At 40.8% G+C, this 15,549-nt stretch overlaps 1 protein-coding gene across 1 annotated transcript in view; it reads left to right on the top strand.

Annotated features, from left to right (window-relative positions):
- The first annotated feature begins 4,021 nt into the window (after positions 1-4,021).
- Positions 4,022-15,549, top strand: part of Kif5b (kinesin family member 5B) — a 42,461-nt gene continuing 30,933 nt past the window's right edge. The window contains exons 1-2 of the mRNA XM_042686303.1: positions 4,022-4,581; positions 9,774-9,861. Coding sequence (XP_042542237.1) covers positions 4,456-4,581; positions 9,774-9,861 — 214 coding nt within the window. The 5' untranslated portion in view covers positions 4,022-4,455. The remainder of the gene's footprint in view (positions 4,582-9,773; positions 9,862-15,549) is intronic.

Here is a 15,549-nt window from a genome sequence, read left to right as displayed (position 1 = left end):
CTTAGCTCATTATTTGAGTTATTGGAAAACAAATAGCCAATTTGATTTTTAAAATTGAGAGTTTACATAAAATCTCTCCTGCAATATAGGGCGACATTATAATGTAGGGCTCACATGCTTTCAAGAAGGCCACTGTCATCTTCAAATAGGACTGTGTAGGGTTATTCTCAGATATAGTCCTTTCTAGTTAACTTTGCCCACTTAATGGCATAAAAAGTAACAAGATTCTCTTCTTGGCCAAATTCTAGGCAGGTCTCTTTCAACAAGGCCCACCCTCACTTTACTATAGACTTGAACAAAAAACTAACATGAAGGTCTGGGGGTATGGTAAAGTTGCTTGCCTATCAAGTGCAAGACCCTGAGTTCAAACTACAGTGCTGCCAACACAAAAATAAAAAACTAACATGGCTGCTAATCATTCACTGACACATCCCTAGTGGAACTGTAAGGCTTTTTAAAGTGCTTCCTTCAGAAAACTCCAGGTTTTACATTGGCTAACCCCCCACTTCCTGCTTTTTGTAATTATTTACTTCACCAAAGGCTCATCTCTTTCTGTATTCCCTCATCCTTCTTTTTGGGGGGGAGGGTCCGGTTGTGGGGTCTGAACTCTGGGCCTGGGTGCTGTCCCTTAGCTCTTCAGCTCAAGGCTAGCGCTCTACCACTTGAGCCACAGCGCCACTTCCGGCTTTTTTCTTATGTAGTGCTGAGGAATCAAACCCAGGGCCTCATGCATGCAAGGCAAGTGCTCTACCACTGAGCCACCTTCCCAGCCCCTCCCTCATCCTTCTTTAAGCACCCAACAGGCTTTGAAAAAAATCAGAGTTCAGTTCACTCTGGACTCATTCCTCTACTTCAGTAGCACATTGCCAATTAAAATCTGTACTTACCACTTCAGGATCTGTTTTTATTTATTTCTGACAGAAAACTAATAGTCAACAGAAATCAATGAAGATTTTTGGTTTGTTAATGTTTTAAAGACAGGAGGACTAAGCATATTTGCTTCCTTTTTTTTTCTTCTTCAGAAAATCTGAAAAAAAGGAAAAGAATAAGATGAACAATAGTAGAATTAAGGTATTGGAGTTAGAAAGAATTCAGAAGGGGCTGGGAAGGTAGCTCAGCGGTAGAGTGCATGCCTTGCAAGCATGAGGCCCTGGGTTCGATTCCTCAGCACCACATAAACAGAAAAAGCCGGAAGTGGCGCTGTGGCTCAAGTGGTAGAGCGCTAGCCTTGAGCTGAAGAGCTGAGGGACAGTGCCCAGACCCAGAGTTCAGGCCCCACGACCGGCAAAAAAAAAAAAATAATAATAAAAAAAAAAAAAGAAAGAATTCAGAATATTGGGCTGGGAAGGTGGCTCAGTGGTAGAGCGCTTGCCTTGCTTGCATGAGGCCCTGGGTTTGATTCCCCAGCACCACATAAGCAAAAAGCTGGAAGTGGCGCTGTGGCTCAAGTGGTAGAGCACTAGCCTTGAGCTGAATAGCTGAGGGACAGAGCCCAGGCCCAGAGTTCAGGCCCCACGACCAGACCCCCCCCCAAAAAAATTACTTTTAGGGAAGGATGCTGTTTCTCTTTACCATGACAGGATATAAATATGAAGATATCAAATGAAGAATAATAGCACTGCATGGATGAGAAAGTAAAAATTTACCCTTTACTTAACAGACTGGACTAACAGACAAAACCAGAAGTATAAAACAGGAAAAAGTGTTTCTCTCAAGGTATGCTACGTCCAGAGTGTCACACCAACCTCCTTTGAGTGACTCCTGACTTCTTACTCATGGAAAACCTTCAGTGTCAAAAATCATAGACTGTCAGAAAACTGATAATCTACCACTCTACCCTGGAGTAGCTAAAGAAATAGAGAAGCAGCTTTGGGTCTCAAGCCAGGTGAAGATTTACACAAGAAGATATATGGGTAGACAACATTTCACATCTCTGTTGATCTTGTAGTGGTCAATCAAATAGGATCCATGGCCTGTTTCCACTGTAGTCCAGCTTAATGTTGATATTTACACTCATAATTCAGGTTTGAAGTTTCTAGAAACACAGATTTACTTGAATTTTAACCAAATTCCACACTTTCCCCAGAGTCTCATGTTAACTCCATCATTTTTTAGGTGAGATTCTCCATCCAGACCCTAATATGAGCTTTCCTTCAATGCTATGGATCAAACAACTAAATCTATTCAACTGAAAATTCATTTTTGGAGATATTAGGATGTTAACACTTGAGTGAACACAGGAGTCATTGTAGGTTTCCATAATCTAATATTTTATTTAATAGACAAAAACTGGGGACCAGAGGAAAGGTTTCTAATTGTCATTGTACATTTCCTTTGCAGCATTTCACTCATTTAATATAAAGAATTGTTAGGTTTTTAAAAAGAGATAGCAGAGTAAGAACAGCACCACGCACGTGGTATTCAGGAAAGGGATAGGTTTATTCAATCGTTCCGCCTGGCAGCAGGCCATCTTGGGTCTCCACGAGGTGGGGAAAGGCCTGGGAAAGAGAGCTGGGAGAGCTGGGAAAGAGAGAGAGCTGGGAAAGAGAGAGCTAGGAAAGACAAGAGAGCTGGGAAAGAGAAGAGAAGGAAGGAGCTGAGAAAGAGCTAGAAAAGAGCAGAGAGCCTCTGGGCCTGGGCTAGGCCTTATCAAGGGTATGGGCAGAGAAAGGTGTGGCCACATCAAATTCATATGTGATCTCAGCAGATGCAGATGTGATCTCTTCCAGGTGTGCCAGTTGCCTAGGTAACACAGGTAACTGGGCGGAGACTTTACTGCGGGGAGGGTGGAGTCTGCTTGCCATCCAGGAGTGGACCTTACAAGAATATTTATGGTATCTATCTTCCAAAAGTAGAATATGAACTCTACTAAAGAATGGTTTTTTGTTGTTTGTTTTTGCAGTCCTGGGAAGGGACCTCCTCTGTGCTACACAAGAGCTCTGTCTCTTAGCTTCACCCAAGGCTTCTGGAGTGGTTTCCTTCTCTTTTTTTGTCGGTCATGGGGCTTGAACTCAGGGCCTGGAACACGGTGCATTTTTAGCTCAAAGTTGGAGCTCTACCTCTTTGAGCCACAGGGCCCCTTATGGTTTTCTGGTGGTTAATTGGAGATATCTCATGACCTTTCCTGCCTGAGCTGGCTTCGAACTGCGATCCTCAGATCTCAGCCACCTGAGTAGCTGGGATTACAGGCGTGAGCCACCAAGGACTGGCTTGGAGTGGTTTTCTTAAAACACCCTATCCACAAGCTTTTCTCCACCTTTTAAAAAGGAGTCTTTATGCTATGTATGGGTCAGTCATTTCCCCAGAATTGCAATTGGTGAGTTGTGTAAGTTCATCATCTGGAGAGTGGAATTTCCAATTCACTGAATACGTGTAGGGCACCCAGGGTGCAGTCTGGGCGGCTGCTGCCCACTTGTGCGGTGCCGGGCCCTGGGTGACCAGAGGCTGCAGTTAGGGTGTGCGCGAGTGCGTGTGTAAAGGGTTCGTCTTCCATCCAAGTCTACTCTTGCACATGCAATCTTCTCCATCTCCATTTCTTAGACATTATTTTTTCCCTATTCCCTTTTCTCCAGCCCGCCCCCCAGACCCGGGTAACGGCTGCGACGACAGCTCTGCCCCACCCTTTCTTTCAAATCTTCCTTCTTCTGCCTCGGACTCCAAAAAAGGTGCTCCAGGAATCAGGCCAGAATGCAACCCAACACTTCCTTATACGGATCTGCTATTGTATTTACACAAACTAGGACGTGAAGCACGCTCTCACACCAAGGAAAGAAAGCGGTGTCTTCCGTAGCTTTAGAGTTATCCGCAGCAGCGGAGCCGCAAAGTCCCGTCACAGAAAAGCAAGAGAACTTTCTTTTCAGAGGAAACTCCAATCTGGGACCCCAACCCCGAGCGGTGGCTGAGCCCGCGGCGCGGCCCCAAGGCCCGGCGCGGACGCGGATTGGTCACTGGGCAGTCCGGAGCCCGCCCACAGCCGCGCGCGCCTGCGCAGCTTCGCTCCGCACCGCCCAGCCAGTCGCCCAGTCGCCCGTCTGCGGCCTCCGGAGGTTCAGCGTGCCTGCCGGCAGGAAAGCCGGCGAGCTGAGGCCGACGGGCGCGCCCGGCCTACTCCTCGCCAGAAGAAAGGAGGGGGCCCAGCCGGGCCGCCGCGGCCTCCTCGGCCCTTGCAGCCTGCTGTGGACGGGCGGCGGGGCAGCTGAGGGATCCTGACACTCGGGTGCCGCCGCCATGGCTGCCATGATGGATCGGAAGTGAGCCTCGGGGCGACGGCTGCCGGCGCGGGCGCTTCGAGTCCCCGCTCCCCGGCCGCCCCTGCCGGGGGAAGCGCGGCGCGGCGGGCGGGCGGCCGACTCCTCTCGGCGCTCGCGACCCTTTCAGACCCTCCGCTCCGACTGCTTCGGCCAGCACTGAGCAGCGGGGAGCGGCTCCCGGCCTCCGGCCCCGGCGGCGAGAAAGATGGCGGACCCGGCCGAGTGCAACATCAAAGTGATGTGTCGCTTCAGACCCCTCAACGAGTCCGAAGTGAACCGCGGCGACAAGTACGTCGCCAAGTTCCAGGGCGAGGACACCGTCGTGATCGCGGTGAGCGCCTCCCCCAGCCGCGTCCGGCGCCCGCGGGCCTGGGTGGGCGGGGAGTTCTCGGACGTGGCGGGCGGGCGGGCCTGCTGCAGACCGGGGGTGCGGGACGGGGAGTGGGGGCAGCCCGGGGTCCTCAGGTCTCCCCGGCGGAGTTCTGTGGCATCAGGTGATCTGGGGAACGGAGGGGACCGGCCAGGTAGTGCACGGGGCGTTCCACGATCGCCCCAGCCCTGGTCCTCGGCACCGGGAGACGGGAGGCGCCCGGTCTCGGCTTGGGGACACTCCCCCACCCGGGGCGCTGGAGGGACCGGCCCGGGAGCAATTTGGGGGCATCTTTGCGGGTGCTTATTATTATGCGTGTGTTCAGTTACTGGTGCTGTTGATGTTTGTGCACTGCCCTCAAATTTACCATTCATAAAAAAAGATTAATTCAGAATTCAATTAGAATGTGGAGCCCTGCCGTACCTGATCAAATCCTACTTAGGTTTTTAATAGAAAAGGCCTAACTAGGTGTTGAAGTCCCTTGAGAGAAAGAAAAACGAACACAATTACCCTGCAAACCTCAGATGTTCTTCCACCCGATCTTGGAGTGATGAGTAACTTTTCACATTAACAACACCAATGACAAGTCGAGGACTGAAAAAAGAAATGTTTTCTTCGAAATTGGAATAATCGGTTTTGTTTAGGCATACATTCAATCACAGCAGATTCAGGTTGGGTTAAAAAGAAGTGTTAGATGTAGAAACTTGGTCTTTACTGGGCCTTACGGAGTAAACAGTATGAAAAAAGTGCTAACTTGTGTACTAATGGATATTAAACAAATTTATAAAATTTTAATGTTGGCCACTATTTTTATTTGTACAAGTTTGCCTCGAAGAAAATTGATCTAGGTAATCCCAGGGATAGTGAGATATTTATTATTTATTGTTCCTTTGCCGTGTAAAACAACTAGAGTTGGGAGACCAGAAAGTGAGGATTGGGGGCGGGGATGATGGAGGTCTGATCTCTAATATTGAAGATTTCTGAAAATCCATTCTCAGTTCAAGGACATTAAAAATGAACATTAAGATACTGCATACAGAATTGTAACAAAATTAAATTAACTTTTACGGCTCACGCTGTGTGCTGATATTTTCTACATTGTTATGAAGGCATAAAAGTTGAATATGTTAATTTTGCTCCAGTGGAATTATATGTTTAATGTAGTGTTTGGGCTATTTAATTTAGCAGTAGGGCAAAAAGGTCACAAAGAGATGGATGGACCTTTGATGATTGAAATTATTGATATTGGCGACAGCTCTGAAGTTATTAGGAGTTTTAATGTGAGATTGCAAAGGTCAATTATAGATAATTAATGTGTTCGCTTTACATCCTCTTGGTAGACTTTAGGGAGAAAAAAATCATAAGGTCACTAACTGCCAATTACTAGTGTGTGAAGACTGTCAGTGCAGTTCTTTGTTAACAAAATCCTTGAGAACAAACTCTTGATATAAATGATATCATACTAAGGCGAAGAAGTTAAGCACAGAGATCCTTCTCCTTTAAGAGGTTATGTTGTACATGTAATCCATAGAACCTTGCAACTCTGGATTAGTTGCCAAACTTGAGGCTACTAGTTTCTTAAGAGTTTTTGTGATTAGTCCGCTTCAGTAATGATTTGTACAACAAAGCTGATTTTTTTCTTTCATTTGTATTGTCTTATTTCTCCAGATTTTTCTGTGTTTAAACAAATAGGTAAGTATCACTAAGGTTGTTTTTGTTGGAATGCTGAAATTTAGGATTCACAACTATACTAATATTATTAGTTAACTTCTAATGTGGCCCAAATATAATATATTCTATAAAGTTAAAACAATTTCCATGGGGAAATAATTCTAGTTTGTTTTCTTTTGAAAAAAATTTTAACCTCAAAATTTTCTGTTCCAAAATTTTAGTAACGTAAATAATTTTAAATGATAGCTTAAATAACAGATAGGTGATTGGTAGGCAAATCAGTAATGAACAGTTAATTGACCTTTAGGTAAATTGAAACAATTTAGTGTTTAAAAATGTAAAGCAGTTTAGTGTTTAAAAGTATAAATAAAATAAATTGTAATTGGATGACATAATGTTTGAAAATGTAAGGAAATGTATTTTTTTGCAAACAGTAACTATGTTTAGGTTATATATATATGTATAAATAATTTAAATGTTGTTTGGGAATCCATAAGGGGAGCTTATAAGTTCAGTTTTAGCGCTTTTTACATGTTACTCATGTAAACAATTATTTTAATATTAACTCTTGGGAGAAAAGTCTTTTGATTACACTGAGTCTCTGTGTTTTGTGCAAAATTTGAGGGCTTGGTAAGGTGCTATAAATATCCCACTGGATGAAATAAATGTGTTTAAAATCTTTTAAACTATAAAAATAGAGCCTGTTTGTTTTAGAAAACCTTTTATCCATAAAACAGGAAGGATGAGAAACAGCTTACTTTATTCAAATGAGTTTGCTGAAAACACTCCAAAAGTTATAGAAAAGATTATTTGTGTATTCACATAATAAAGAATAATCAGACACTGAGCCAGGTGCTGGTGGCTCACACCTATAATCCTAGCTACTCAGGAGGCTGAGATCTGAGGATCGTTGGTTCAAAGCCAGCCCGGTCAGGAAAGTCCATGAGACTTATCTCCAGTTGGCCACCAGAAAATGAGAAGTGGTGCTGTGGCTCAAGAGGTAGAGCGCTAGCCTTGAGCTGAATAGCTGAGGGACAGTGTCCAGGCACAGAGTTCAAGCCCCACAACTGACCCCCCCCCCAAAAAAAAAGACTAATGAGACACTTGAAATTTGAAATTTATGCCAAAATGAGGCTCTTAGAATATCTATCAGGACTGCTTTTAGCTGTAGAAGAAAACAATAATGGCTTAAAAAGTAAGAGGTCATTTTCCCTCCTGTAACAAAAAGCATAGAATAGTACATACTAGGACCCTGACTTTGATTTGCTAACTTTTAATCACATTGCTCATGTTTTCAAGAGAGATGACATTCATCCCAATAAGGAGAACAAGCAGCTGGGGTGGTCTCTGTATTAGGAAAGTAATATTGTTTTCAGAGGCCTCCCAGCAGATTATCACTTCCTAATTTCTGAACTGGGCATATGATTATTAGGTGCCGATTGAGCTAGCAGACAGTAACAAGGGAAAGGAGGATAGAAATGGCTTTGGGTATTCCTGTAGAGAATATCTGCTTCATTGTAAACATTCCACACTTAGGAAGATTTTGAGTGCAGTTTTTTTTTAAGTAGCTCTTTTTTCAGCTATGACCAAGGACTGTTTCCTGGGCCCTAGCTTTCTTCTTTCACTTTGGAAAAATATCTAGAGAGTAGACAGATACATGGAAATACGCAGAACTCCTCTCCTTGCCTCTTTTTCTCTTCTTTAGATGATCATTTTCCTTCCTAGATTAATATTAGATTGTTTCTGCCAGGGTTTTAGATTCTCAGGTTTGCTTACTTTAAAAAAAAATCTCTTAGGTTCACAGCCAAATTTTGTGCTTGATCATGTCTCATTCTTTATTCAACCTGTTGTAACTCAACCTTTGTCACTGGATTAGTTGTAGTTTTTCTTGACTTCACAGCTGTATTCTTTCCTTGGTTTACTGGGATACTGTTTTTGATGTCTTCCCCTTCCCCCTCTTAGACCCTATTGGTGGTTTTCCAAGATTGTTTTTTGGAGTCTCAGATGTGCTTTTTGGGTGATCCAGGTCAAATTACTTTTCACTGTGTTCACATTTGCATTTGATCCTTGCTCCCTGTACTTTAAACTTAACAACTTCCTTTGGTTTCTTGAATGCTAGAAGCTCCTTTCTGCATTAGGCTCTCTCTCTCTCTCTCTCTCTCTAACTCTCTCTCTCTCTCTCTCTCTCTCTCTGCCAGTCTTGTGCCTTGAACTTGGCCTGGGCACTGTCCTTGAGTTTCTTTTGCTTAACTAGCACTCTAGCACTTGAGCCACAGCACCACTTCTGGCATTTTCTGTTGGTGTGGTACTGAGGAATCGAACACAAGGCTTCCTGCATGGTAGGCAAGCACTCTACCACTAAGCCACATTCCCAGCCCAGCCTTAGACTCTTTAAGCATTCTATGCCTAATGTCTAGACTGCTTTCTCATTCCAACTCTGTACCCTATTATGACTAGTACTAAAGAAGATGAGAGTGAGCCAGGCTTTATTTACCCTTCAGTTCTTCAACATCTCTTTTCCTAGAGTGTTTCCTTGACATTCTTCTGCTCTCCTCTAAACTCAGGTTCTCCTCTGTATGTTACTGGGAGCAGTTTCTTGAGTCAGTTGTAGTTACTCAATTATGCCTATGTCTGTCTTGATCATTCTAGCATGATGTCTTGAATCCCATAACTCTTTGCTAAATGAAAAAAATGGTTATAAATTTGTCACAGTGTCAGGTGTGATAGTATACACCTGTAATCCCTTCTAGTGGGAACGTGGAGATCAAGAGGATCTTGATTCCAGGCCAGCCCAGGCAAAATGTTAGTAAGGTCCTCTTTTCAACCAACAAGCTGGTATGGTGGAGTATCCCAGTAATTGCAGCTAAACATGAGGCATAGAAAGGAGAATCAATATCAGAAGCCAGCTCTGCACAAAAAGCATGAGATACTATATGAATGGAGATTTGGCTCAAGTGGTAGAACATTTGCCTCACAGATGTGAGGCCCTAGTTCAAACTTTAGTATTGCTAAAAAGTTATTTCAGTAAACTGAAAAGCTGAATGTGAGGTAGTAGATAGAAGCCTACATTTTAATTTTGTCATTAATAACTAACAGAAAAGAAGAAGTAGCACTGTGGCTCAAAACAGTAGAATTCTAGCCTTGAGCCAAAGAGCTCAAGGACAGCATCCAGGACCCAAGTTCAAGCTCCACAACAACAACAAAAAAATTGACTCAGCAGTATTGGATGGCTATCATAAATAGTGGTAATTACAACTACTGTACTAGGCCCTAGGGATATGACAACACTAAAAGAGACATTCTTGTCACAGATTTATAGGTGATAATGGTTACAGTCCGTTATAATTAAGATAAAATGAGATGATTCATAGTAAGAATACTATTTTGAAGGGCAGACATACTAGGGTATCTTTAAAAAAGTTTAGAAATATCCATTCACCTTTCATTTGTGTAACTGAAATGCTTTTGTTTTTGTTTTTCAGTCCAAGCCATATGCATTTGATCGAGTGTTCCAGTCAAGCACATCTCAAGAGCAAGTATACAATGACTGCGCAAAAAAGATTGTTAAGGGTAAATATGTTTAACTTAGTGAATTTCATTAACTTAGTGTACCTGTAGTAAAATAAAATTGAATTTGTGATCTTTCCTACTTACCTCCACATTTTTTTTCTTTTTAATGTTTCTTCTCTTAATTGCAGAAGAAAGTTCAGATACCAATGTCAATATAGTTAGTAAATCACTATGATCTAATTATACACAGTACCTAATGAAGGGTGTTAATAGTAACTATTTTACATGCTCGTTCCTTTTTTTGTCCTTGTCCCGAGACTTTTACTCAGGGCCTCAGCACTCCCCCTGACCTTGTTTTGCTACAGGATAGTCTAGTGGCTTACCACTTGAACCACAGTCTCCCCCCCTTTTTTTTTGAGTAGTTTATTAGAGATAAGAGTTTCATGTCCAGGCTGGCTTTGAATCATGATCCTCAGATTTCAACCTTCTGCGTAGCTAGGATTAATATACAGTTGTAAGCCACCAGTGTCTGGCTTTCATGCTTGTTCTTGAGAGATGCATTTCTATTAGCCATTCCCAGGAGAATTTCCAAGATAGTGATTATAGAAATGGGACCATATGAGAAGGATAATAAAATGACTGGACAAGTGTCAAAATAGTAGAAAATATCAATATTTAATTTGTTCATTGTTATTCCTTTCAGAAAAGCTTAACTTGTAGTCTACAGAAAAACCTTTGAGTAGTTTAATAGGGATTGCCAAATATGAGAAAGGTAACTTACACTAGGATGTATTTTTTCAGCTTTCTAAAATCAGAACTGTAGGTAAAAAGTAAGATGGTCCACTACTAAATATCCCCATGCTGCTGATCACATATATGGTATATAACATGTGAACACTGTTATATATTACAGACTGTGATAGACAATTTGCTCCAGGAAAGTTAGAATGAACTTGTGACTTTAAATGAGCATCATTATTCCACAATACTGTGAATTTCGGGAAATTATGTAATCACTTAATCACAATCAAAAAAAAAAAAAAAAGAACCTGGGGAAGGGAGCGAGGGAGGGGATGGTAGGGGGAAAACAATGGAGGGGGTAACAATGTTCAAGAGGAAGTGTACTCATTACCTCACTCATGTAACTGTAACCCTCTGTATAGTATCTTCATAATAAAAAACAAAAACAAAAAAAAAGATGGGATTGTCTGGAGTTAATTCCCAGTTATTATAAAAATTCCTTCTTATCATAGGAACTTTAAAGTAAAATAGCAATTTTGATATTATTTATTCCATTTTTTGACAGCTTTTGACAGTTTTTGATTAATAAAACATGCTTCTTAGATTGAAGCAAAAATCTGTCTTGTAATATTTATCTGGCTAGAGGAGGTTGAGATTCAGTAGCTTTTAAACAGGAACACAGTTTATCTTACAGGAGAGAAAGTAGATTTTATGAATAAAAGCAGGCTTATAGATATAGAGGGGAGATGTTGACTCCATATTCTATACTATAACAAAGTCAAGTGAGGATCTGGGAGGAGGTTCTAAGAAAAGGCATGAAATGGATGGATGGGGGCAATGTGGCTGTATTCTCGGGTAGCATTGTAGGCCTTTGTAAGGTTAGCTGCCAGGAAGAGTTGAATTTATCCATTTGGAGTTTAGCCAGGCAAGTACAAAAGAGAAGAAAGGCAAGAGAATTGAGGATATTGTCAAGGAAGTTACAGCTTGTTGGGACCCTGGGAACAGTGTGACTAGATAGTAAGATTACTTTGTTATGGATCTGGGTGAAGACAAAAGTTTGTTGGAAACAGGTTACCAGGAGAAGTAACAGAAGTTGGGTATTTAAAATTGGTATTATGGAGACAGTATAGTTAAGAGTGAAAAAGTCGGGGTCTCACCATGGAGATAGCAATTAGATCAAGGATCTGGGAAGCCATAGTGTTTTAATAAGGTCACCTTCATTTACATTGAAATCACTGATAGTTGCAACAGGAATGGTATTAAAGAGAGACAGTAAATGGAGTGCTGAAATCTTCATAAAATGAGGGAAAACTGATAGGTAATTCTGTAACTTAACTGCAGCAAAGGGGAGGGAGCAGTGTTATTCTATGCTAAGTGTCAGAGTTTTCCAAAATGATATTAGAACATGAGTATATTGTATTCTTTGTGATATATTATTCATTGGTACAATTTAAGATAACAGCTTTTTGTTTGTTTTTGGTAGGGAATCAAACCTTTGTTCCTGTTAGCTAAATGATTTATGGCTGAACTATCTCTGTAATCCATGATTACATTAGCTTTTTAATTGTGATTGATTAATGAAAAAATGAGTAACTTAATCATACAAATATTTTTCATATATTCTACAGCCAGGTTGAAGCTCTATTCCATACTTGCACATTGGAGTGTAAATATTTGAAATACAGAAGCCATTTTGTTAATTTTGGCTCTTGATCACATTTTAAGTTTTATTTTTATATTGTCTTGATCTGCTAAGTTGGCTTCCAGCATATCTGATAAATCTACAGTGGTATCAAGGACACTGAAGTTTTAAAAGTATTTGAAAATGCTTAATATGTCTCAGTCTTTAGCCTAATCTTTTAAAAACTGGATACGGTTGATACCTGTTAATTAAATAATGATACCACATTGTTTGGATATTCAGCCAACCTCAGAACTTCTCACCTGTAGAATTGTCTAGTTTTTAGTTTGTCAAAATACTTAGAATATGATGAAAAACTTGGATCTTCTTATGAAATCATGTTATATTCCACCTAAGTACCAAATTGTATGACCCTAGCTCAACAGAAAATGAAGTTAAATTTAACCACATTTTCCTTAGTGCAATTTTGGGATATATGCCTGTGGTTTTCCCTTATCAAAAATAAATTTGCAAGTTATTTATCTTTGGTTTCCTTTGTTCTTTCTGGCTTTTAGAACTTACCTTCAGTACCTGGATGATTTTTATCTGTGTGACATAACTAGAAAATTGGGCTCATTTTAAATCATTTTTCTTTTATAACCCTACCCACATCATAAAATCTGTTAACAGTGTTTCCTTACATAATGCAGTATGACAACTATGTAACATTTATATTGGGTTAAATATTGAGTAATCTAGAAATGTTTTCAAGTGGGAGGATAGTCACAGGTTATACATACCATTCCATTTTAGTGGGTCCTGGAACCAAGACAGTATCCTGTCTTGGATACTGAAGAATGACTGCTTCTCTCATTGATAAGGATTGTATTCCTGCAGTGATACCTGCTCCCCTCTCCCCCCCCCCCCCACCACCTTTTTTTGCCAGTCTTGGGGCTTGAGCTCAGGGCCCGGGTGCTGTCCCTGAGTTTCTTTGGTTAGGCTAGCACTCTACCATTTGAGCCATAGTGCTGCCTCTAGCCTTTTCTGTTCATATGGTGCTAAAGAAATGAACCCAGGGCTTCATGCGTGCTAAGCAAGCAGTCTACCATTAAGCCACCTTCCCACCCCACCAGACCCATTTTTAAAAAATCTTATTATTTGTTTTGTCTCTTGCACCCAGGATTGATCATAGATTATAGTGGATACGCCATAAATTTTTCAATGTTGAATATACCATAATTTCTGTAATCATTAAAAGTTTAAAGTTACTTTTGAAGTCTCAAATTAGTTATGATGCACTTACTGTTTTAGCAGTCCTTGTATTCTATTACGTTCACACAACCAAAACCTATGATATTATATAGGCATTCCCCTATAAATGGTTACTTAGTACCTATTGTGTAGTCAGTAGCAAGGCAGATGGATCATGTTAGGAAAAGAACTTTTAAAAGTCTATAAGAATTGGAATTTTGTGCATAAGTTTTATGTATTTGATTAAAAGATCTTAAGCAGGGAGTGTGGCATAGTTGTATTAAGAACATTGTATATAAAGGAAGTAAACTGAAATACTATTTTGCCATAAGAAGATAGGTGGTTCAGTGGTAGAGCGCTTGCCTTGCATGCCTGAGGCCCTGGGTTCGATTCCTTAGCACCACATAAGCAAAAAGAAAAAAGCCGGAAGTGGTGCTGTGACTCAAGTTGTAGAGTGTAGCCTTGAGCTGAAGAGCTGAGGGACAGCGACCAGGCCCAGAGTTCAGGCCCCATGACCGGACCCCCCACCCCCCCCAAAAAAAAAAAAAAAAAAAAAGAAGATAAAAATTAGGTCATTTGTAAGAAAATGGATGGTAAGTGATATAAACCATGTAGGTTCAGAAGGACAAGGATCACATATTTTCTCTTGTGGAATCTAGATCTAAAAGATATACATAGATATATACATATATGTGTGTGAATTGGAATGGGTCTGCTACTTTTTTTCTTAGATGATTTCTTCATAATTGCTCACAAAGGTCTGGCAATCCCATCTGTTACAATTGTGATTCACAAAATGATTTTGTTGTTCTCAAAAATAAAAAGGCTTTGAGGGAAGGTTTAAAATATTTGAGATTTCTTGCTGGGGAATTTTGCATCTAATCCTAGCTACTCAGGAGGCTGAGATCTGAGGATCACAGTTTGAACTGGCCCAGGTAGGAAAGTTTGTGAGACTTTTATCTCCAATAAGTTACACCCCCCCCCCCCCATCCCCTTTTAAAAAAAAAATAGATGAGGTAGAGCTGTAGCCCAAGTGGTAGAGCACTATCCTTGAACAAAAGAAGCTTGGAGCTGGGAGCCAGTGGCTCATGCCTGTAATCCTAGCTACTAAGGAGGCTGAGATCTGAGGATCGCGGTTCAAAGTCAGCCTGGGCAGGAAAGGCCATGAAACTCTTTATCTCCAGTAAACCACCAGAAAACAGAAGTGGTGCTATGGCTCAAGTGGTAGAGTGCTAGCCTTGAATTGAGGAGCTAAGGGACAGTACCTAGGCCCAGAGTTAAAGCCCCATGACTGATATCCCCCCTCCCCCCAAATGCTTGGGAACAGTACCTAGCATCACCACCCCCACAATTTGAAGTTTCTTAAAAATAATAAAATCTTTCCAATGGTGTAATGCCCACTCCCTTATCTTGTAGTACTAGGATTTAAACTTTCAGCTTAATACTTACCAGGCAGGTGCTACCACTTGACCCAAGCTTCTAGTCATTTTTGCTTAATACCTGTTGGAAATCTAGATGTATTCACTCACTATTGGGAGTTTTTGTCCCTTCCCTTTTAAAAATACTAAAAACAAGGATTGGACTTGTCTTACTTGTTCAAAGGCTGTATTTGATCCCAGCACAACAAAACAAAACAGTAGATTGGTTGGTGAGATTGAGTATGTAGTGTTTTGTATGGGTTTGGGGTTTAATCACTGTAAATACCAGTTAATTAGTTCTACTTCTGGTTGTGATCAATTAGTTGTAAACACCACTGCCCTCAGACCATCCAATTAGTTCTACTTCTAAAAACTAATTCATAGCTATATGTAAATTGCATGATTTTTTTCTTTTAGATCATAAACCTTGGAATACAAATGAAATGACATTTGAGATGTACATTGGTATAAATAATTATAGGCAATGGAATTCTTCATTGACCTTGAAAAGAACCTTAGGTCTTAGAGGGAGTACTTGCTTAGATAATTGATTCATCATTAAGAAAATTAGTTTAAATACATTATTTCTTTTCATGTCTTCAAATTCTTTAATACTAAACTTTGATAGACTCATGTTAAAGAAAATCTGAATCTTTCTTACCATTTATCCCACAATTATTTTGTATTGTGTTTTACAGTATTGAGTATGCATGGGTT

Source organism: Dipodomys spectabilis, unplaced genomic scaffold, assembly GCF_019054845.1.
Source record: "Dipodomys spectabilis isolate Male_0828 unplaced genomic scaffold, ASM1905484v1 ptg000096l, whole genome shotgun sequence".
Lineage (NCBI taxonomy): Eukaryota > Metazoa > Chordata > Mammalia > Rodentia > Heteromyidae > Dipodomys > Dipodomys spectabilis.
Note: the sequence above shows the minus strand (reverse complement) of the source record. Positions and strands in the feature narration are given on the sequence as shown.